Source organism: Doryrhamphus excisus, linkage group LG22 (assembly GCF_037039965.1).
Source record: "Doryrhamphus excisus strain RoL-2023G ecotype Guam linkage group LG22, RoL_Dexc_Guam_v1.1, whole genome shotgun sequence".
NCBI lineage: Eukaryota > Metazoa > Chordata > Actinopteri > Syngnathiformes > Syngnathidae > Doryrhamphus > Doryrhamphus excisus.
Window position 1 is genome coordinate 11,576,905 of NC_136378.1, and position 25,611 is coordinate 11,602,515.

The window sequence follows — 25,611 nt, forward strand, 5'->3', positions numbered from 1 at the left end:
TAGATTAGATTCCGCAACAAATGTCATTTATTGACATGAAAATACCTTCATAGTGCTGCCAGAGCACAGAAAAACCTCCCTTTGATGGCAGGGTTGAGATTTTGTTTGTTCTTTTAAGACCCAGTAAGACATTGGATTTATCTGAAGCATTTTCTTTTACTTGTTCACTCTGTCAGTCTTTCACTGAGCTTCTCCTGCTCCGTTTGTCTAACTCATGTGGCCTCTTGGCAGTTTAACACGAGAGACAGATGACATCCATCCTTCACTGTCGGCCTCCCTTGCTCTGCCCATCCACCCATCCACCCATCCACCCATCCAGTATGAGCTGAAGGCTGGGAGTCAGATGGGGGACACAGAGGCTGCACATGAAGAAGGCGCACACCCTGGGGGTCAATGCTAGTTCAAGTCTAAAAGGAGATGAACTTGGGACATAAACTTGGGACACACACTCACTCACACATTTGCCTCGGAAAACAAGCACAGACAAAGTAACGACCATTATAGGTGGGCATCTTCAAGGTTTTAGGGTCAGTCTACGGTCAATAAACAATTGTAATAAACACAAGATTCAGATTTCACTCTTCTTCCCAGTTCACTGCATTTGATCATCTCACACAATATCTGATGCCAAGGAAGCTCGAAATTCATATTGGGGGACAAATTTCCCCTGGGACAAAAAGTAAATGAGAGTTCCTGCTTTTCCGGAGTCTACTGCCCAAGGGCTGTTCCAAGGTATACGCATGCAGACCCACTAAATGGGAGATATGTACTGTATGTGCATAAGATGTTTTGGCAATAAGACGTTTCGTATCAGTCAATGGATTATAGTCCTCCATTTGTTATTCTTTTTCTAAAACTCTGGGAGACACCCATAAGTAATGTGGATTATCCATATCTGCACCCCGACACAAACTGGCTACTACAAAAAACACAAATTCAGCCGAAGAGGAAATCTTTGCACTTCAAACATTCTTAATCTCTGCTGACATATGATCGATACATCTCAATACAGATTCATCAAATATGCGTAGAGGAAGATGGAAGAAGAAGGTCAGAGCTTTTTTACCTTCATCGCGGCATAAACTCTTATGAAAAGTTTGAGATTTAATCTTTTTTTTTCAAGTAAAAACATCAAGAGATGGGGCTGGCTGCACGGTGTAGAGTGGTTAGCACGCACGTCTCACAGCTAGGAGACCCGAGTTCAATTCCACCCTCGGTCATCACAGTGTGGAGTTTGCATGTTCTGAGATAATGGCCAAATTTACTGGATTGGATATCGACTAAAAAAGCCTAAACTGCTGAAACGATCACTACAATTCCTAATTGAATGGTGTTTGACATAACTTATCCATAGACACAGTGGCAGTAACGCATTGTGTCATACTTCAATTCTATCAGTCAATGAATCAATCAGCCTTGCGCTGCAGTCATCTCAGCCGTGTGGAGTTACTTTACGGGCACAGAAGATGAAAGTATCCGATTTGTGTTATCGGGTGTTTGTGTTATCAAGCGTTATCGGGCCATCCCGAGTTACAATGCTCATCTGACACATCAGTACCCTGACACTCATCTGGGTGGCGATTAATTTAAATTGTCACTGGATCTAATTTTATTCTATTCTTATTATTTACTTTAAATGAGATAAGATCTAATTATGGTCTAATGCATAACTTATTAAAACCACTTCTTCTGGTGTGGCAGCCTGCCAATCTCATACCCATAATGGCAGAACTCAGCCACACGGAGGTCTCATTAAACATGCACACATATTATTGTGCACCTTGCTGCTTTGTTCTCGAAATCAGCCTCACAAATGAGAACGTGCTAAATAATTCTCTGATCAATTATTACTTATGCAGATGGAAAATACTTCATTCTGTTTGATGGGATGAGATTCCAGCAGCTCGCATTTGAAGGAATGTTTTCAGGTGCCACAAATGGAGGTGGAATTTCCATATGTTCCCGAAAAGAGGATTTGTGCTAGATTCCAGATTTTGTTTTGGGACATCTTAACTCATAATGGTCCCCTGGTGGATCTTCAGAGGTGTGGCAAGAGAATCCTAAAAAACCTCAGAGATTCATGATGGCTTTGATGGTGTGCAAAGACATGTAATATTACCCATGAGGCGTGTCTGCTGCTCCACTTTTTCTGCACTTTCAAAACATCCAAATAAAGTTCTATACTTGTCCTTAATCGTTCTTTACAGACATTGTGAAGGAGTGCCAATTCCCGATGAAACAATTCTCTTTAATGTAATGAGATTAATTAAATGCTTTGATCAAGTGACATTAAATTGAAGTAGGGATTCTCTTGAAGATCCACTTATTTGAAGAGTGTCGTTAAAAAATGGCAAATCCACAGATTCTGATTGAAAGCTTTGAGTCCGTTCCAAAGTTATCACATATTGTTTATTTGTTGAAACTAACCCGCAAGCATACATTCAGAATTAAAGGTCAATAAGACATGTTTTTTATGTTGTGTTGCATTTCCTTACCTGGTCTCTAGGGGAATGTTGCTGTTCAGGACCCAGCTGTCATGAAGCTGTGCCTGGTCCGTGCTTGAACCGGTGTCTGGCCCCTGGACACCCTGGCTTGCCTGACATCGTGTTGGCATGGTCTTCCTCTGCAAGCTGACTTGAGTATAAGGGGCCGGGCGGGCACAGGTGCAGGCATGGGGCGGCGGAGGAGGTGGTGGTAATGGCCGAAATGTGAACTGACCACCTGGACTGCTGGGCAGCTCTATGAGGGGAAAAGGGTGGACGGACATGAGCATAGTTTTATCAGCAGCCACTTCCATAGATTGCAGTTTCAGGCGACAGTGCATTGTCATGGCTTCGATCAAAGGCCATAAATCAGCTTGCCTTCATACTGTACTTGCATTGACACATTTCCAGTCTCCCTATAAATAGACACTTGGCTGGTGTAACACGGAGTCTTTAAAGAGCTCGCAGCTCTCGCTTAATCCTCACCCGCCAGCCCAAACTACCCATATGATGTTTATTATGAGATATGTAGCTCAGCGGAATGAGCTAGCCAGCTGTAACCCGCTCACACTGGTAACCTCTGGGTCTAGCTGGCGCTCTCTCAATCCATCATTTAACATTCTCTTACGCTATAATTCCTCTTCACCCTCCCCCTGCCACCTTCTCTGTTACTCTTTGCACACTAATTGCCGTTCTGCCAAATGGAATGCTTTGTTTAATGTGTGTTTGTGCTAGGACACTACAGATAGGACAACTTGCTCGTACTTCCATGTGTAAAGGCAGCTGTCTGTGTGTGTTTGGATTTATTCATGAATGCACATCATGTGTCCTGAGACTTTCTTTTTCAGTGTTTAGGGGAAGTCCTGCCATATGGTTGTATTATGGTTCTATGAGCACGGTAAAGCTTGTGTCCCAAAACACCAACTCTGTGTTGCTGCATTGAAAGGAATGTAATATTGGTCTCAAACCATTTGAAAGGGGCCTTCAGCATTGACCTACAACAATAAATGTGAACAATAACATGATGTCTGGGAAAATTAACACTCCTGGCACACTGATCGTTCCTACAATGGAATGACTATTACAAGATACAAGTGTTGTTCTATCTAGTTGTGAGTATAAACTGATGAAGCCAGTCTAGTTGTGATTGATTTTATGCCCTGATGATACAAGAACTTGGGTGATTGAGAGTATTCACAGACCATTTAGAAAGATACCATCAGAGAACTCTATTTTCTTATTAAAGTTAATCGGTATTGTTTTCTTACCGATGTCGTCCAACATGTCCGATATTGATATAAACAGGCAGTAGCGCTTCCCTCAAATGTCAGATGACAAAGTAAACAAAACTTCCATATGCATTGTCTCCCGGTTGGGCATGCCCAGGGAGGTGTCCGGGAGGTATTCGGACTAGATGCCTGATGCCTCATTTTATTCGCTTGTATCCGCGATCTCGTTCTTTCGGTCACGACCCAAAGCTCATGACCATAGGTGAGGGTGGGGTCTCTTTTCCCCATGACGGTCCAGCACAGTGACCGCATTACTGTAGATCCGCCTATTGACCTCATGCTCCCATCTTCACTTACTTGTAATCAAGACCAGGAGATACTTGAACTCCTCTACCTGGGGCAGGACCTCATTCCACCGAACTGAACTGCTTTGACGGCTTGAAATTCTGTCCATGAAAATTATGAACAGAACTGGTGATACTGCAATAACCATATATCCATATATCCATATATCCATATATCCATCCATTTTCTATACCGCTTATCCTCACTAATGTTGTGGGTATGCTGGAGCTTCATAATACAGTCCTCTTTGTCTCAGTGGGTAGAGGAGGGGCCACGAGCATACACACAGAGTGCAGGAGAGGTGATGGTAGATTGCAATATATTGTCATATATTTGGTAGATGTTTTTATTTTTTTTAAGTAAAGTTAAAATCCTGTCTTGTCTTGTTCTCATGGACCCAATCTCGTTTGTCATCTCGTTTTGTGAAGTGACACATTCTTGAGAGATATTGTGTACATTGACGTAAAAACTTCCACGTAACATCTGTAAGAGGCCATCTGCTCAGCCCAAACTAAATTATAAGCAATGATACAGAAGCAGTTGTGATGAAATCTACTGCGTGTGCATATATCTTAAAAGTTAAATGACTTAACAAAAAGGGTTATCACGCCGTTTGACCAAAATAATTGGTTCCGTCCTCTTTCACAAGGCAATGCTGCTTATTGAGCTTTCATCAACACAGAACCGCCTTTGACGCGTTCTCAAAGCATGTAATAAAATATGTCTCTGTTCTCTGCACACTGACACAATGAAATGGTCTTTTCATTAGTTGTGACAAACCATTACTCATCTCACATATTTATTTCATGGTTTCACTGACACATGCAGTACAGTCTCACTAAACAGCCCTCCCCCATTGTTGTTTATTGCTTGTGGCCATCTGCAATGATGCACAGTGCACCCACACAGGATTTGTTATTTTTATTCTGCCTAACAGGTTTGTGTTGAATTGAATTCTATGAACCTATTTTCGAACGTGGGGGTCAAATTTACAAACAAGAAACATGGCTAAATTAGTTGTGCGAGCTAATCAGTTTGAGCTGAAGCTTATTTCATTAGAATGGGTGAAATGACAGGAAATACATTTCTGTTATCACCTGGAGGTGCTGTTTAATAAAAACTAATGGATGTGGAAAATGAAGGTTATTTTTGTCTGAACCACCTCAGAGTATTAAATGTGTCCCGCTTGGGGGAAACTGACAGAACATTTTTAGAGCACTACTACTATGTGGTATGTCAGTGTGATGCACCAAGAGCTTTAGAGCATATTGCCAATTTTAGAAGTCTATCTGATTCATCAGCAGCTGGGAGTCCTTTGAGCCCAGATACAAAATCCCCTGCTATCATAGTGTGTTGATATATATATATATATATTTTATACACCCAATGTCAAATGTTATGCAGATGTTCCATATTTCATTACTTTGTGTAACTGAATTGTCACAATATAAAACCAAGACATGCATAAACATTAGAATAAACATTTTTTTAGGTAATTAACAAGAATGCGCTTAGTCCTTTTTAGAAAAATATTTGTATTTGTTTTGTTTTTTGTGTGTTAAATGGTTGTTTCCAATAAATGTTTACTCCTTTTTTGTCATTTGAGTGTTCATATACACTCCTGATGAAAAAAAAAATAATCAGTGTTTGCACTGTTGGATTTAAGGAGGTTGGAAATGTTTCTATTGGGAGGGGGGGTAGTTTTTTTTTTTCTTGTCTCACTGTCATTTCTTCTTTTTGAATTTTGAACCTATAGTTTAATAGATAATTTGGTAGTCTATAGAGATGGGTGTCATATTGTAACATTATTGGAGTGTTCCATCTCGGTGGAGTGAGGTGCTGTTTCACTACAGCAGCAAAATAGTTCTCCATGTTAGCTGTTCCAATAAGAAAGTCACTATAGGTTGGTAGCTTTTTCTATTTTGAGGGGGTTCTGTTTTTTATTTTTTTTTCCTCACTGCCATTTCTTCTCTTTGCTTTACTTTTAAAGTTCTTCAGATCCAACAGTGTAAAATATAAATTCTCGCAATTATTTAATTGGTTGTTAGATTTTGATCAGTGTATATATGACACTATCATGCCAAAAACAAATTCCTCCAACTGGAAAGAGTTCATTGAGAGATGCATTCCAGCTGTAATGACTCCCGATTGTATCTGAACAAAAATAATGCATCCAAACTACTTATGCCTCTCAATTCTCTCAAGATTTCATGATTAATTTTTACGCTTTTTAGTAAATCTGAGAAACAACAGCTCTGAGTCAAGTTATCACAACTCCTCTCACTCCATATGGTGAGAGAAAATGGAAATGCAGCAGCCATGGAGAACCAGGGGAGTGAGAGTGTAATCTTGGTGTGTACAGTGGCAGAGGAGGTCGGGGCAACCAGATGGTGTTTTAAAAGGCTTAGCTAAGGCAGCTTTGCGTCTGGGCTCCCAAAGATCCGCAAACGGACTCAATTCCTTTCACCACATACAATCTCTACCATCATGTTAAAAGGCATTCTTTTATTTCGCTCTGCAAGACAAAGAGCCGCCAAAAGTGGGAGAAATCTTCCAATGTAGGCCAAGGTTTGTGCAATATTGCTCCAGTTAACCTGCAGTTCAGAAACATCAACTTAACTCTGCGGGTAGCAGATAGTGACTGGGGAGGAGTCACTCCAGCTTCAGAAGACATCCGTGACAGTTAGAGCATCTTTTGCCCTGGGGTTCCTCTGGGACTTAGCCCTCCAGAAGAAGCCCTTCGAAAAGTCGCTTATGAGATATTTCCACGGAATCATCAGCTTTCGCTTATGTAAGCGTCATATATGAAGGAGGGAATTTTAAAACCAGGGGATTTAGAAAGGGAAATGGAACAGGTAACAGCAGGTATTTAGACATATTAGGAGTGCATCAGTCGGTGAAATGGACTTGAAATTGTACTCATAATAAGCATTTATGAAAACGATGTCATTTGGAATCAAGTCATACTTTTGCCATGCGAGGAAAACACACACACACACACAGAAAGAAAAAAGACAGAATCAAGCTGTCATGATGGCAAAGTTTGGGAACACAAATACATTGTGTGGAAAGTAAGGAACATTGGTCTCACTCATTAAAATGTTCTACTTGTAAGTCCTTGAGTGACTGCCAGATGCCTGACAAGCCTGACTCTTATTGCACATGGTGATTTTTGGTTTTAGAATTTCAAGAGAAAATGGCACTTTTTCTGTAATTTGCCCATCATTTACAATCCTGATGTGATTGTGATACATTGTGATACAATCCATACTTTGATGGTGTTTTTTGGAGGGTTTTTTCAGGGCTTTATAGTCAAAATAGGTGTGTCCAGTTATGCACTAGGTACGTTTTTTTGTTTGTTTGTTCTTTTTAGCTGTTTTTCTCTCTTTAGAATGTGCATAAAAGAGTTTCACATAAGGATTGTGAATGATTACAAAAAAGGGCAGTTTTTCTTTAAACTAAATATCCTTAATAGACCAAATGAGCGGTACAAGTCCTCCGAGTGTGTCCCGTGTCTCACCCAGGACTGGAACACTTCCGTTTGTAGAAATCCAGACCTCTTAATCAGATGTCCTAACGACCTAAGCTTACTATGAAAGAAAAGTGTCATTTCTTTGAGCTTATATACGTCCGATAAAAACCACACAGCCTGAACACAACAGTAGCCGACCTGCCTATCTGACAAGGCCACATATCAAGACTGTTTTTGAGAACATTTAACTCGGCTGTTGAACCGACTCTAGCGAAAATCACATCCCGCCCTACTCCAAAAATAAAAGCCTAATAATTTCCCTTAGGAAAGCTTTTCCTCTATCTCGCTTCATAATTGACTCGCATTAAATTGCCACAAAGTTTATTCCACCGTTCTGGCAAGATGAAATAAATAATTACATCTATAAAAAGGCCAGACAACTAAAAGGAAGTTGCTGTTTTTTGTGCTACTTTTCTGTTGTGATGAGAAAGCATCTGGCCCTCACTGACCATCTGACATTTTTATCATTTGTGTTTATCTAATAGATCATAATGGCTTATTCTATTGCTTGGCTGCTGATGAAGTGAAGATGATATCGATGTTGTATTATATCAGGGAGAAATAATGCTAATGATCATAACAACACGGGCATTGAAGAAGATGTTAGCGACAACAAACAACAACGGTACTGAATAGCACAGATGAAGATGAAGACATTAGTAATAAGGGTGATAGAAATGCTGATAATTGTATTGACGACATGGGGCTTAGAGGCAGCAATTAGAATGTAAAAAAACAGCTATCGATTCATCTCACAGACACGGGGAACTCCATTTAACAAAGTGACACAATCATATAGTCCAATTAAAGCCAGATAATTCAAATGAAGAAACTGAAAGCACACAGCTCTCTGCTCTCTTCCCAGTTGATATTCATACAGCTCCTGGTAATTAGCAGCCATGCCTCATCTGGATTTTCCATATAGGAATCTGATACATGCATGGTTGTGTGTGTGAAAGTGTGCATCTACGTGCATATTTGTGTAATTGCTTGTTTGTATCTTCATCTTCAAAAACAACTCCACAATCATGTTTAGGCTGCAGGTTATTCTGAAAGTAGCATTTCCCTGGAGAAAGCGTAGAAGCCTCCAGAGTGGAGAGCATGAGTTCTAAAGTGAGAAGCTTAGCATCACTCAAACGCTTCACTGCAGGGGCTCGCATACTCCAAATGAGTTTTTTTTTTTTTTTCGGGGGGGGGGGGTACGCGCACTCTCCTTCAATCTTGCATTAATTTAATGATCACTTTAAAAATTCCAATTAACAAGACCATGTTTTTTCCACAATAATGAACTACATAAATAATATTTGAAAATTGATTTAAGTACTGTTCTGGAGGATTAAAATCCACATAAATGTAAAAGCAGCTAAATGAGATGTTTACGTCCATGTCTGTGAATCTTCTTCGGTACACTACAATTAATAAAAACAACAACACCTGTATATGCCCTTGTTTATTGTTATTCCTCCTTTATAAATAGAATATTTTCGTAGTTAGAGCATGGAAAAACTGTTTACGACCTTTAAATATAGTTTTTACCATTATTGCAGCCTGTAGTCACCTTTACACATGTATTACTTTATTATAGTAGCCATAATAAAATAAATTAGGAGGACATAAATAATGCATAAATGAGAAAGGACATAGTATAGACCCAATATAATGACTAGGTTATACACGTTATGGAGACTAAGTTGAGGTTTGGTAGCCTGGCAGTTATGTGTTCTGTTAAAGAGTTTTGTGATCTCTGAATGTCTGTGAACGTGACACGAGTCCTGACTGTGTGTGTGTGTGTGAGGAGGATGACTCCCTGCAGAGAGGACTGTCGATGTTGATGAACCACCTCTTGGTCATCCTTTGAGCGTCCACGTACGTAGATGTTATAATTTGATCTTTAGCCTTAATGGTAGCTGTGTCCAGTGTTGAGAGCTATTAAGCTCATAAATAACAAGTGCTAAATTGTGTGCAAACTAAAATATTGCACCTTCTATTAGTGGGTGTGTCGTGGGTGATCTACTATGGTTGCTTCTGCAATGTTCTAAGATTATCTCTCTCCGTCGTCTATCATAGCACCGACTAAATGCCTTTTTCGCGCTATTATGACCCCAGCCGTGCGTAAAGCTGTGGCAATTTGCACCTGCCTTCCAATTTTGCTAAAAAGGACACAAAACCATAGACCATAAACAGGTACATTTGCATTTCCCACTGTATTTGTTTGCGTTTTGCATATATTCTGCATATTCATGTTGGCCTAATCAAGTGGCCCATAGTGTATTCTTCCACAGCTCAGCCCTCGGACAAAAATTAAATTTTTAATTCATTTATGGGAAGTGCGTATGTAATATCTTAGTAAATCGAGAACCACCTGTGATAGTATTGACTGACACTGTTTGGAATCATTGAAATCAACCTAACTAATGGGAAATGAATACAACTCTAAATGTGCAGGTGTGCCAAATTAGGCATCCCATCAATATATCAACATATGATTACATATTTGCACATATACATGAGCTTTGGAGCATGCTCATTGGTGGCATGTGGTTTAGCAGCAATGATAACTAATCAGGGTTCCTATGAATATGGATTTGACGTTTCCAAAAGTTCCAAAGTCAGTAAATCGATGCAACTGCAACAATGAATCAAGGATTAGTCAGTCATACTATTAATTGACAGCTTTTTGGTATTACATTGAACACTTTTTGATTTAAAAATATAAATATATTCTGATTTCAGCCTCTCATGTGAATATTTTTACATTTCTATAGTCATCCATGAAAGCAGACCTACATTATTGCATCAGACTAGGGCTGATGAATGACACTTAATATAATAATATTCACGCACATCAGATTTGACTTTGGAAAACTGTGATGGACATATGTGCCTCTTTTCAAGACCAAATCCTTAACTAATTGTTTTGGTTCATGTTGATTGGGCCCGTCTAGGGCCTAACCAACTACTCGATTGATCGAAACAAACAAGATTCAAATTAATCGACTAAGAAAATAATCTTGAGTTGCAACCCTAATAGCATGTAAATAAATGATGAAATTAGTTGTTTGTTTTCATTCTTCGGAATATGGATGTCATTATGTTACCACACAACACCTCTCGCCTGAAGAATGTTTTCTGGGATGCATAGCCTACTCTGTGCTTTCAAACAAATATTTTAGCCGCCCTTGCAAGCGCCTTGGAAATACAGATCAATTTTGACTTTAGGAAAACTGAACCATAGTAACAGTCATGAATATTTTTTTTCCACACTTGAGTTTCCATTTTTCATCCTTTTTCAGACCTGGAAGTTGATAAAATCAAATCCCATACTTTTACATTTATGGTGAAACATCACCACGACCATTACGGTGATTAGTTTGCACTTTCAAATTGTATATGCCTCGCGATGCTCTCCCCCCTACCCTCCTGCTCCGGCTCTCCGATGAACATGCACAACATCTCCCTCAACCCCAAAGCAATCACAAGAAGCACACAAAGACTATGAAGGATTATTGCTTTCACACACATGCGCTCACAATATTTTCTGTGACTACCAACACTAAAACTGTAGAAACTAGCTAGGCTTGACAGCAAACAAACCAATATGAAGCGATTCTGTGCGGGCTAAAAGAGAGAAGAATATCAAAACTAGACAGATGCATCACCAACAACATGCAAGAGAGAGAGAGAGAATGCACAGTGTTGTAGCAAACCTGAGTTGCTGGTAATTAGAATGTGCTTTGAGGAGAGACAGGCAGTGGAATGAATGCAAATGAATTCAGCGGCTCTGGCACTGTGCTCCACAAGCACACTTTTCATATAGCATGCCTTTTAGACATGAAACTACTGGCACAAACAGAGCAGGCTTGCACAGTAAACAGTGAGTGACATGACTGCTGGCACACACATGCCAACGTTGCCACACAAGTAAACAGACGTGCCGATGAGTGTGCCGATACCAGGCAAATCATTGGGCCTGAAACAAATACTCGCACCACAGTGCATAACGAAGCATGCAGATGGAAAGACACAGGCACACAGCGGCGCAGGCTAATCCCTGTAAATACCAAAGTGTTGCTTGTGAAAAGAGAAAGGGGTGAACATGTTTGTTCCAAGCGAACAGCCACAGCATGTCCCAGAGCAGAATAAACAAAACCTTCTTAATTGGTGTCGATTTGGAATGGAGTGATGATTCATCATGCGGAGCTCCCCAGTAGAGTATTGGGACCCAAATCATTTCTAATCCATATGACCTTGACGAAGGACCATCGCCAGACTAGAACTCCTTCCGTGTGCTTTGTCTGATGGACAAAGTCAAGGCATTGAAACTGACTTTACGACGCCTTGGAAATGTTATCCGCCGAAGTCAGATCACTTCACTGATTGCTCCATCTCAGGCGGTGGCAAATCTTTATGAAGCACTCGGTTCTCTGCACAAGTCATAAATCAAAGCACCAGAAGCATTCTGTCTCGATGATGGCACATCAGAGACGCTACGTATTTCCATATGATGCTACTCTAGTCAATTTGCCCCATTAAATCAACAGCACTGCATTGGACAACCTATATTTTACCTGGGATCATCTCCAGGTATGATTTGGTGTGGCATGTTGTCACACTTAGCTCGGTGAGTGTCCTCTCAAGGAGAAAAGGGTCATGTACGATGTGGTCTTGCTGGAGCCGGTGCGGTAAATGAGTGTGATTAACACATCCCTCTTTATATCTTAACCAGGCATCAGAGGCTAACTTTAGCCTTATTACAACATGCATTATGCATGCCTTGTCTCCACTGAGATTGCAGTATGGAAATCCAAGCATTCAAGAACATGTGCGTTGTGTATAGGAAGCCGGGATGTTATAAAACTGTGAAGACATGAAAAATAGCCAAAAAGAGGTATAGCCACTTGATATTCAGACAAAACATATAATAGATGGTGCAGCGAGATGGAGCTAGATGGTGTGTAGAGCAAAAAAAGGTGGATAATCAGCAGAAAGAGATGTATCTTCACTACCACCTGCGGACTCGCCTGGCAGCCATCTTGCGGTCAATGAGGTGAGTGCAGCCCCCGCCCCGGGTCGGCTTTAACACAGTCCAATGACAAGTCGGAACCTGCCCTCTACTGCAACAACACCTTGCCGTTCCAGTCCACCAACTGCACCTATCACACCAATCACAACAGCATTCACACACACTTTTGCACCGCTCGCGCTCCCTCCCTCGCCATCTTTAAATCGCACACACCAGGCAAAGCTTAACAAATGTGGGAACAGATGCCCCACATCAGACCGCAGTTGCCCTCTGCTCCTCATGCGTCTCTAGAGAGACGGGAGGGGGGGGGGACTGTTAGCAAAGTCCTTTGCTGTCTCAATACAAGCCTACGTTTTCACAAACACACACAATTTGAACCATTTGTTAATATTTCTGTCGGAATAAAACTGGAGGAATGTTTTCAGAATTAGCATGTCGCTTGATACAATTCTTACAATTACTATTGGGCTGCACGGTGGCCAAGTGGTTAGCGTGCATACCTCACAGCTAGGAAACCTGAGTTCAATCTCACCTTCGGCCATCTCTGTGTGGAGTTTGCACATTCTCCCTGCGCATGCGTGGGTTTTCTCCGGGTACTCCGGTTTCCTCCCACATTCCAAAAACATGCTATGTTAATTGGCCGAACCCACACAGGAATCAAACCTGGGTCTCCTCGCTGTGTGGCCTGCACGCTAACCACTCGTCCAGTCATTGCTATTTGTTTTATTAGTCTGGACAGTGTGTATTTTATATTATCAAAGTAGAATTGATTGGTGCACTAGACTTAGCATTCTACATTATTATAATTTGTCGTGTTTTTGGGAATATTATTTGAGCAGAAGCAGATTATCTTGGCTGTAGATGTTGAAGCCCTACTTTTCGAATCCGAACTGACATAATTTTACTGCAGGAAGATGAAGTAAAGGGATACATACTGTACATTAGGTCGTCCAGGAGAGGAGTGATTTTTCATTTCACAGTTTAACGGTGAAGTGTTCAACGTTATCTGAGCTGCTGCATGTGTCTGAATTGGTCTGACACTTTTGTAGAAAGAAATTCTCCTTACTGCTTCGTCATTTTCATTGGGATTCATTGGAAAATATACTATGCCAGTATACAGTACAGTTGGTACTCTGTTTACAACTTTCCGTAGTTATGAACATGCGTCCATAAATTAATTAAAAACTTAATTAAAAACACATCAAAATCATTACACGGGCTGTAGAAAGTCATGGTGTACAAAAAATGTTTCTGCAACATTATATTATTGGCGGAAAGCTGACAAACTGAAACTGGCAGGCACCATGATCCAACTCAACTCAGACGGGAGACAGGACTTGAGCACTGAGCTGACAGGAGACATCCACGGCAGCCTCATCCTCGGTTTATTCCTTGTCTTGGGTCAAAATGTACAAATGTAGCAATTTCTATGTCATAAAATGTTGCAACATATGGAACATACAACAGACACATATTTATGTGTTTTTATGTTACGTTTTTTGAGACCCTGCTTATGCACAATAAAGTATACCATGCATCATGTTGCTTTTGGACCATATTTGACTTGACATTAACCTTCAAAGTATGTGATTTCAAACAAAAGGATTATTTTAAAGGTCACTGACATTCAGACATTACTATATATAGCACAGGCCATTGAGCAACTGCTTGCCAGAAGGAAAACCAAGAGGTCAGAACAAATAAACATCACTAAGACAAGACAGAATGCAGACAAACAAACACAAAGTTGTAACATTGTTGGCCAAGGTCCTTGTGGCATTATTTGTGGCATTATTTTCCTGGACCATCTTGGAACATCTTACCGATTTTGTTAAAACAGGGCAATATGTGTGGAACTATTTAAGCAAATACAAAGTTTGTTTATTCCTATATGTTATATTGTGTACAGAGTTCGGCATTGACACATGGAGATGTGTCAACCCAAGCGTTAGCAGCCTACGCCCCCATTCTCCCTAACGTCATCAAGGATAGACAAGTCAGTAAAAAAAATAATAACTGGAGTCACTGCTGACCATTGATCCTGAATATAGTCTCATTAAAGAAGAAAATAAACGGACGCATGCCACACAATTACTCAACCATGCAAACATGTCAAAATGTGCAGACACCACACTGTCATATGCAAATAAACGATGAGACCTTGCCTCGCAAACTCAAAATCAAAGGACGGGTCAATATACTATTAGAGCGATACAGCCACGTGTGCAATTAAACATAGGTCCAAAGCACAGGTACAAAACAGCTTTAAAAGCCGTAAGCAAACACAACTATATAACAGTTTACAAGCCATTACCACACGCTTGGAGCTTTTAGTGATCATTAAAATGCATGTGGAAGGAGGAGTTGCTCATCTGCAGCATTAGAGGATACACAGCAGATGTACATATTGTACAACCAATACACAACATTTCAGTGCTCTCGATACATTAGCTTGCTGTCACAATCAAGCGCAGCGGGAGACATTAGCAACCTTTATGCATCCTTTCATTTTCATACAAGCTACCTGCAAAGGAAATGTGCTTCTGCCCTCCATGTCACCCATTTCTTTCTCTATCGACAGTGGTGAATAAAAGGGCTACTAACCCTTGACGCAATGATGGGGAAAAAAAGGCATAGAAACTAGAAAAAAAAGACTGTCAGCAACCTTTTCTAAAAGGGTCAGCTGGCTCAAGGATATACAATTTGAAAAAGGAAAAGATAATATTCAGTCTTAGCTATGACAGGGAAGAATATGGGCGAGGGGGATGAGTGAGGACCCCAGCCTTAATGTAGTTTGTAATTGTAAGTGTTGGTCTTTAATAAAAGCCCAGAGTATTTGGTCAGGCTAATAGACTGGGCTCTCTAAAGCCTGCCTGCTATGCATTATTCAACAGCCATTAGCTATCACCTCATCTGGGAGGCTTTATGAGTCCCATCATCGGCTGGGGCCTAGGCTAGGCACACCAGAGGTGTGTGGGGAGGGGAGAGGTGGAGATTAGCCTTGGAGGGAGGGTGAGAGTCTTGCAAATATCGGTCTTGGAGGAGAAAAGAAGTGAAAGAGTAATGGAGAATCAAAAAGGAAAGCTGATGAAAGTTGGGAGTGATGTGGTATAGGTGATGGTCTGTGATATGGAAATGAATACAACGACGGGAAGGCTGGATGAAAGCCAGAGGTCATATGGCAGAAGCATGAAAATGGGAAGGCTGATACAGGGAAATGAGAGGAGAAGTGACCAACCAAGGTTGCGGGAGTGCAGCGCGTGTATGGAAATAGGTGTCGGATGTAAGTTATGGGTCAAGTCAAGGCTGTAGAGAGCAGTGCAGAATGAAAGAGAGATGCCAGGTTGGAGTGGCATTTTCTGCCGGTCAGGGACATAAATGTCAAGACGCTCCCTCCCTCTCCCCTCTCAACCTTTTCTTCTTTTAATCCCCTTCACCCCCCTCTCAACTTGCTCCTTCTACTCCACCTCCTGTACTTCTCAATCTGCTCACCTCTCTCTCCCTTGCCTTTCTCCATCTCCCCAGAGTAGCGCCAATGGTAATTCCGCTACCAGCGATGAGAGACAGCCTCAGAACACATGGACATGCAGGCTGCTTGCTTACCACACGATATCAGTGGCCAAGGAGAAGAGAGCCAAATGTGCGTGCACGGGTGTGAAGGTGCGCGTGCACTTTTAAGTGCATCTACACGCCTGAGTAATGGGTGTTTAGCAGGCTTGCCAGACTTGTCCCAGGACTACCAGGTTCTCCTGACCCTCTGCGCCAGCCCAAGGACACACTCCCGTCTCTCTAATTAAAACACAACCCTGACACGCACACATCCTACACACACACACACACACACACACCCTGCAGGTCTTCAGCTCAAAATAGCCTTAAAAGGAACACGCAGAGACAACAGTCAACACCCCTTTAAAACCCACCCTGTTGTCAAGGCAGGCAGCTCCCAGGCAGATCTGGAACAACAAACCGCATATTCAAATGTAACGCTCATTTACGACATTCGTGTACTGTTTTTTTTATTACAGGCTCTTTGTAGACTAGACTAGCACCTCTGAACTTTAGAATAGTTGTCTACTAAATGCACACCAAACTACCACGATAACTAAAACATTCGTGTTCAATTCACGATTGAGTACATGGCCTTGAGTTCAGCAAGATATGAAAACCGTTTATCGATACAGATTGCTAACCCTAACCTTAACCCTAACCCTTCTATGTCCAAGTAAAACTTACAATTTGACTGACCAACAAACTGACACAGCTCCATTTATGAAACATTAACCCATACTGTGATTAGGGAATCAAACTTGGTTTTTAATTGGTTCCCGGCACAGTTGGTCCGCTTGTTACTTACAAGTTCCATTCCTATGTGATGTATATCTAGTTTGGGTGTAAGTTGGACTTTATATAAAAAAACAACTAAGTCACTCACACCTACACAGAACACAGTCAGGACATAAAATACTATATAATAAATCACAAACATGTGCACAAACATGAACTGTTAAATAAATGCAGTAAATATGTTTTTGCACAACATTATAAAGAGTCTAACCGCTCGGTATTGAATGTTATTTGACACTTTGTGCACACTATTAGCATGGTGATTTGGTTATAGCCACTGTCACCTGGACATGTCCTCAGCTCTTTACATTTTTAAAGAAATCAATATCCAGTATCAACAGTCTCTTACTCTATTACACAAAAAGCATTCATGTATGATACACGTCAGTGCCCAATTTCTATTGATGGAAGAAGAATAATAACAAGGTTATATATTATCCTTAACAAACTCCAGCGGACATCACTCATGACACGCTGAATTGAGACAGCCTCTCTCCGTTTCTCCTCCAACAGACAATTTAGCGTGTTTACTTCCTCGTTAAGCGCATGAGAGACTCTGATTGAGGAATTCCAAGGAGGCAATGGCGTCCTGTCACGGCAGGTTACCACTGTGGCATGATTTAATGAATCCGTCTGTCAGAAGGCCCAACAACTGACTATCAACTAACAGGAAGACGTGGAAGGCACACGTCGGGGCTCTTCTATTTGCGAATGCACCCTTTTTAATTATTATTTTTTGGTTTTTGCCACAAGTATTCAAAAAATAAGTCGAAAGTGACACAATGTGAAATCAAAAAGGACATATTTGTCACATAGAATATTAATTTTAACAGTATGTTGACATGCACACATGCAACACTGCTACATTGGTGCTGATGATGATGGATGGATAGTCTTCCAGTTTCATGAATTTTACCTCTAAGATGAATATATTAGGGACAAGTGTGCCCAAACTGTCTTAAACCGGTTGCTGTTTAGTTGCTACAATAGCTCAACTTCTTACCAAATTATTCAGGCAGGTTTTCAGTCAATTATATCTTAAAAGTATTTTTTCCAACAGACTAACTCAATTAGATTTTCTCTAATCCCATGTACATAATGAATGAGCTTCTTAAGCAGTTGCATAGAGCACTCCTTGTCAGACAGATTGGATTGGCGTTATATCCTTGGCTCAACAACATGGAATTGTGTTAGTAATTTTCATTTACTATTTGGTTTCTGGTTGTATGGAGTGTAGAGTGAACTAGCAAGCGCTCTAGTGATGCTTTTAAGCCATACATTATCAGCTATCTTTGCTTCACATCTGTAGCCGGGCTGTTCGTACTTCATGTTGTTTTATTGCATACGGTGTTATGTTCCCACATAAATCTGTGACAGTTGTCTAGGAATTCCAGGAAATCTGGAAATCTGACATTGCCCTATGATATTGTGCAGAACAACAACATTGATATATTATGTACATATTATTATGATCATTATTATTTGTCCCCAATCTCATTTTGATTGGGGACGAGATGAGAATGGAGCCAATCCTGCGGGTTATCTCCACTCGTGGGTTGGGTATCTAATTAATGACCACGTTCACGGAGCATATACTGTAGCAGATAAAGATCCAAACCCAAAGAATAGAATGGAATAGAACTTTGTTAATGTCACAGAGCACAATGAAAATCCATCCTTACAACATAAATCACTAAACATATATCGAAATATAAATCAAAATATAAAGTACAGTCTTAAGATGTTAAATATCTCATATACAAGTGTGACATTTCAATGATAAAGTTCATTGGATAAGGTCCTGCATTACTGCCATAAACCGATATATAGTCCTACCCGCTAGCTGGGGGCTGATTTCTATTTCTTGCTCCCTAGTGAATGAGGAGAGCAATCACATCAGTCAGGCATTGGGCATCTGCTGAAGCTTCATTGTATATTCCAAGCATTTTACCATTCTGGTATGCCTGAAAGCTCTGATTAGCACCAGAGCCTTTGATTGTCCCACTCAACAATCAGCACTTTCTTCTTCTTTTTGACATGCTGACTTCAAATGTGCGTATCTCTTCACATATGTAGGATGCATACACTTTCGACAAAAAATAATATATAATAATCAGCTAACATGCTTCCCACTTTGATGCTTTAAAACCCACTATTTAACACAGCAATACCATTTACCAATCAGGACCATTCGCACCGGCCCTGAATATAGGTTGCTTCTTTACTGATACCGCTCTCTGTGGCCATAATATGATTAGCTACAGAGGACATTGTAGCTCTCTCCACAACTAATACATTTTGTATGGATTGTCTAGAGGGGAAAGGATACAGCAGGCAGAGGGATCGATATTCAGGGTCAGTATCTGTCTGGAGAAGAGAAACCATGCTGAGAGATGGTTAAATGTTCTAAAGCGGCAAATACTATCTGGAAGCACCGAATACCCACAAAAATCCCACAATATTGAGTACTTCTTCAAAAGGTAATGCTTCATGCTCAAGCTGGGCAATGGTTTATGTTGAGTGTCTTGTATCCGGAAAGAGGTTGTTGAAGATTTGTTGTGGATATCTCAACGGATGAGAGATTATATACGGCAAATCTGTGTGATTTCTTATAGTCTATAGTGTGCCACTCAAGGCCAAAGCCCCATTGGGCCTCGCCTCCATCGAGCTGATGTCAGAGTGGTGCTCTAAATAGAGAATAGGGTGTCCTTTGAGATAGAGGGGAAAAAGGTCTCAGATTTAAGTGGCTTCATTTGCATGCGAGAATCCTTCACTTAAGCCCATTTGAATCACACACATGAGCAGCCACACACACTCACAGACATGCGCACAAGTTACACACAACTACACAAACACATTCTGCCCCCTATTTCTAGAGTCAGAGGACATTAGCACTGCATCTATTTCTGGAGTCCCATTAAAGCAGTAAAACATTTAAGATCTGCCCGAACTGATTCCTACTGTCAGAATTATCCGTTCTTTCCCCATTTTCCTTGCACATGTAAAAAAAAAAAAAAAAAAAAAAAAAACTGACACAAAGCTTGTGACAGAAACATGTATCTGGTGCCGTTTCAGATCCACCTAAGTGGGCAGGCATACCAAATGTATGAGTGGGCTAAGGTAGACTGTGGGGAAGAAGGGTTGAGGAAGGATGGCTTTTCTTCAAAGTGTGTCTATTTTAAGAAAATGTAAAGCGAGCCTTTCCCTGACATGCTGTGTTTATGTACGTATGGTATTGAGAACAAATTACAGCACACTTTTCATTATTAATTAACTCCAAAAGGTTCAACCAAAATTGAAATGTACAAAAACCTCAGCATTTTTTTGCCATAGGAAATAATGTAAAACCCAATCAATCTGTTTGAGGGATCCAAAAAAATATATATAAAAAAAACATTGTTGATTTTTTTCTTTCTTTGCCACAATGGAACACAATGGAACCAGGATACCGTAATATTCTATAAAGCAGTCATCACCAATCTTGGACCGGATCTGGACTCAATGACGGCCCTTTAAGGACCCACGACCAATTCAAGTTAATGGGCGTTTGCGGGCACAATTACTTATTATGGTTAACGTGACAGCAAATATGTGCTATATTGTACAATAGCCAAGACATTATCCAAGAACAAACCGGAGCATTCAAAACCAAGGTTTGACGGAAAAATCCCCGCCAACTATACAGTTGAACTCTCCCCATAACACAGGATGGCACAGCCAAGGGAACACAAATACATTATAGGAAATGCCATACAGCCTGACAATGACGCATGTGTATACGTTCCCACACGCATAGGCACACACACGTAGAAGCTAAAGTCTGGTGAGTCGACAAGCAGGTCTGCCTTCCATCTCATTTCTATACATAAATATATCATTCGCTGTCCAATGAGGACTGAAACCATGAAAGCAGCAATGCTATGCTACTTTAATGCGAAATGACAGGCTCCTCGCAGCTCTTAGAGGCCTAACAAGGCTGAACGCTCTCTATTTCCAGAGGGAGAGTGTAGCATGCTAGCAGAATGACAGCATTCATGTAGGTGATTATTGCACACAACCTTGAAGATATCCTCCTAGCCTGTGTCTCATAACAACTCTGACTCAAGGAAATCAGTAAACTCAAGGAAACACCAGTTTTGCAAGTATTATGTCTGTCTTTTGTTAAGCAAACGCATATTGCTTCAATGTTTGAGTGCACCCTCGGGTTTATAGTTTAATAGTGCTATATTACTGTACTATGCATTGTATTAATTAGATGTCTGTAGTTTGACATTGAAATCTGATGTGACGCAATGCCAACTGTTATCGACTAGTTAGCTTGTTAGCTCCCAGTTGCTAGGGAACGTTGGTAATCTAAGAGAGAAGAAGCATTGCAGCTGAACTAATCCATATTTAACAGTCAGGATAGCCAAAACCAAAGACCACATTCACGGAGGTGGATCGTCTCTCTGAACGAGTCCTACACAAACAGGAAATACTCTTCTACAAGCCGACCAATCACAGTTTTGGTTATTTTGTTGGAGATGCATGTCATGCTCGAACGGAGGCTTCGTTATGCTCGGGCGTGACAGCACCGATGTAAGCTATGGCGGCAAGGAAACTGACAATGGCGACAAAGCGCGTACCTGAGATCAATAAGGGTTCAAACATATTCACGGGTTAAGTGTACAAAAAATGCGTACATGTTGGCAGGTCTGCGTACAGGTGGTTGGTCGTGGTGCCTCACAGCAAGAAGGTTGGGGCTTTGAATCAGAGTCGGCTTTGTGTCCCAAGAGCTAGTATGTGCTTATTTTCTACACCAGGTATCATTTGACTGACACTGGAGATCTCCAATGGCTGGGTATTCCTTGTCCGGGAATCAAGTCTGTACCGTCTACTGCAAAATGTACCATGACACTGCTGGGGAATAATGATTTTTTTCAGGTTATGCATAAGTACCCCAAAAAGTGTGACAGGCTTTCCGTTTTGTGCCAAATCCTGCAAAACTCCTGTCATTATAGACTCTGGATTTTCAAGTGTTGAGTCACCTTTAAATATCAGGAAAGTCTTTAAACCTTTACGACTCCATCTTCAGAGTGTTCCGTGTATTCACGTATTGACTGTGAAAACGAGTTTACCCCCTGAGAATAATAAAGTATCTGTCCACTTTACCGAGCTTCATGCCCGTGCTTCTTTGTCAATAATATCCCTTTAGATGTGTTTTCGCAATGTTCCTGCCACACGGACGACAAGTCAATAGTCCACAATACATCTCTAACCTGTGGACAACCTGCCCCATTCTTCCTTTCAACTTCCGACAACCATTGATTTTCCAGCAGTCCACTCAACCTTCTCATATCTGCACAAGTGGCAATTGAGTAGATTTGAACAGGGATTTGGATATGATGGAAATAAAGGGATATTTCAGCGATGAAGCTCTCTTGCAACTCTGATGAGTCAAAGACATTATGCAGGCTCAAAGAAACATGAAAAAACACAATCTGTTGCTAATGTTATTATTCTCTCTCCACAAAGAACAGCGTGTTCTGTAAGTGTGAAGAGTGCGACACCATGGATGGATGGGTGATAGGTGTTGTGCTATTCAACTTGGAAATGAGGTGTTTGTGTGTATTAGTGATAGGGTCGTCTTTAGCCTGTGTGATGAATGTGTTTCAGCGGCAAGCAGGGTGCAGAGTTAATTCACATTCATTCCATATGGTTGGAAGTCTATGGCTCATCATGATTGAAGGTGATAAGACACGGGTGTCGAAAATATTTGGAATCACTATGGGAACTGTTCTTATTGGAATAAGAGTACCGCACAACACAACAGGGCATGTTCTTGCAGAAATGGATATATTTTGAAGAACTGCTCCAAATTGTGGCCACATTGAGAGTACATGCAAATGGAGAGGCTTTGATCTCCAAGCTATTGTGTCCTCATTAAGAAATTAACTGATGATTGCGGCCCTGCTGTGTGTAGTTCACTTATGATTACAAGCCTTGTAGCAGCCACATAATCCAAAACTATTTAAATTTACACAAAGGTGCCTCGTGCTTTAATACTTTAGCCATATGAGCACATTAATATATTACTTTCAGTCGGTTATCTCTCTGTGCCTGTGGACAAACTTTACCATTCACCATGCTTCCCATGTATTAGTTCCAATAATATAACTGCATATACTGTACTGTATATATTTTACCTACCTCAGCCGTGGGCTACGGCTTTCTTTACCTCCTCTGCTTGAAATATCAGGGGAGATCCATTCAGCTAGACAGCCCCCAGATGTAAATAGCTCTTGTATAAGACCTTCCCACTCAAAATCATAACAGGATGAAAGACATATGATGGCCTTTGGCTATGAGAAGAAAAAATGTGCCATTTGTCATCCAAACCAAGACGATATAGATTTATGACCAGTATGTGTTTCACGGGTAAATGCACCACCAAAATAGTTCAATAGTGGCTACAGGCCCTTGATTTCACGTCTCCTCAAGTACAGTAGAAACAAAATACTGTATGCTGCTGCATCATCAACTTCACATAAATCAGGCATGAAAGCATGAGGCATAATAGTGAGGAGTTGACAGAGGGCAACTGAGGGCAAGGGCATTTGAGATATTACCCTCTTTCATTCCACCAAATGTTGGTTTACCACAGGCCCCCAAAACGGGACCACCCAGCCAAGGTGGAACACCCAGCCCCCTGCCCCAACAGAGCCAACCCCTGTCTGTCCTGCCCATTAAAAATAGGTAATACAAATAAATAAAAAGCACCCACACACATGCACACCACTTCCTACCCCAAGCGTGGTGGCACCCTGGCATGTCCCAAGCAGGACATCATGCCAGACCAGCACTAGGTTAAAAAGGCACAACAGTGAGGACCCTGACCCAGAGCTGCAGAGACTGCAGACCACTAGAGATCATGCAAACATCAGTGACAAGACAACCACAGCAAAGGGGAGGGGAGGGCAAGCAAACAAGTAAGAAGCGGACATTTTTGGAAATTGTATGTGTTTAATATTATGGGAGAATGGATGTTAGGGCGATATTTTTTTTAAAGTATACAGCCTACACATGTGGTGGGAGCATGGTTTTATTATAAAGTTAAAGCATGACTATTTGCTACTTTGAAATTCCACCCACTACATTACACCAACACTATCCTAATTGAAAGTGCTAAGCATTGACCATAAATGTGAAGTTTAGAGACCAACTATTTTTGCAAGTTGAAAAGAGGGCAGCACAAGTTAAAAGGGGTAAGAAAACTAGCAAGAACAAGAATATTACTAGCAGTTATACAGTACATGGCCAAATAATAAAAAAGAAAAGTAGGGCTCAATGCAAACAAGAAACATGAGCCACAGCTGAATCAGGCTCATCATCACCCACACATTTCCTCTCATGCATTTTCAAAAACCTAATAATGTTTACATACATGGCTTGACTGAGTACGAAATTGATATTTTAGTAAGAAGCCCAGTCACCACAACAAAGTCGGCCATGCCAATCAGCATATTTAATTCAGTGAAAAAACAATTTGAGTCAATTTTGGTATGAGACCAAAGGTAAACGGATCCCCAAACGGAGAGACAATCAGTTTCCAAAATGTAAACTGTAATATGTGCTCGCTGTATAGCAATACAAATTGAAAAATATGCAAATAATCTTTTCCAGGAACTATTGTCTAAACACTGTTTCTGTTGTTGATTAGCAAAAAGAACAAATATTTGTGTCGCGCTCTCATTTTTGGAGGAAAACAAATCACTGAAGAGTGAATGGCTTGGAAGCAAATCACAGACTGAAAGAGCTGCACTCCTAACAAGCACAACTTTCCAACCTGAAGAGCACATTATCACACTCGTATTGTTGTGAAATTCAGTTCTGTTTGTCTATGGCCAGTGGAATAATTGCATTTATCTGCCTTGTAGTATTTTAGCATTTTCTGTCATTTTGACACAATGTTTTTAATATGTTCAATTGTTTTTAAGATTTTCATTTCAGAATGGTTACTTATATAACTTATTTCTGCACTTAAATGACAAGTTACTATGCCAAAATGGTAATTAAAGCAAGGGATGGGCATGAAATAACATAATAAGTGAGTGTTAAGAAGTGGTTGAAATGTTAATAGTGTGTAATTTATTTTTTGATTGATGTGTCATGCAGCAATTTAGGGAAAATGGAGTACACCCCTTGACTGCAACCAGCAGAGCTAATATTAACTTAGTTTCAAAAGTCTCATGGACAACATGATAACAGCTATCGGATGTTTGGTGACATAAATGCAGAACTCCACCACGGTAATATCAGAACTGTTGCAAAAGTCAGAACTTAGACCTAAATTATACCTAAATTAAATCCTAAGCCCTCGCTTTGTACACAGAACACATAAAGTACAAGAATTAACCGCCTTTTCTGTGTAGGTCAGTGATTTTGGTTGTGTTTAGGCCAGCAGAGAAGGCTTTGGTGGCTATGACTACACACCACTGTTCACGATTCATATAAAGAGAAAATGTGTGAGGTGTCAGAGTAGTTAACGCAAAAATGACCACAAATAGAAGAGCACACATTTCACATGTATTAAACATACATGAACCCTCTGGAAATGGGGTAAAGCATCTGTTTGGATGGACAAAGCACATTCAATTGTTTGAAATATTGGCA

At 40.7% G+C, this 25,611-nt stretch overlaps 1 protein-coding gene across 4 annotated transcripts in view; it reads right to left on the minus strand.

Moving 5' to 3' along the window:
• tenm1 (teneurin transmembrane protein 1) overlaps positions 1 to 25,611 on the minus strand; it is a 162,550-nt gene that overhangs the window by 104,807 nt on the left and 32,132 nt on the right. For all 4 annotated transcript variants that reach the window (XM_058063855.2, XM_058063856.2, XM_058063854.2 and 1 more), the window contains one exon: positions 2,496 to 2,739. In XM_058063855.2, the coding sequence (XP_057919838.2) occupies positions 2,496 to 2,739 (244 nt within the window). The remainder of the gene's footprint in view (positions 1 to 2,495; positions 2,740 to 25,611) is intronic.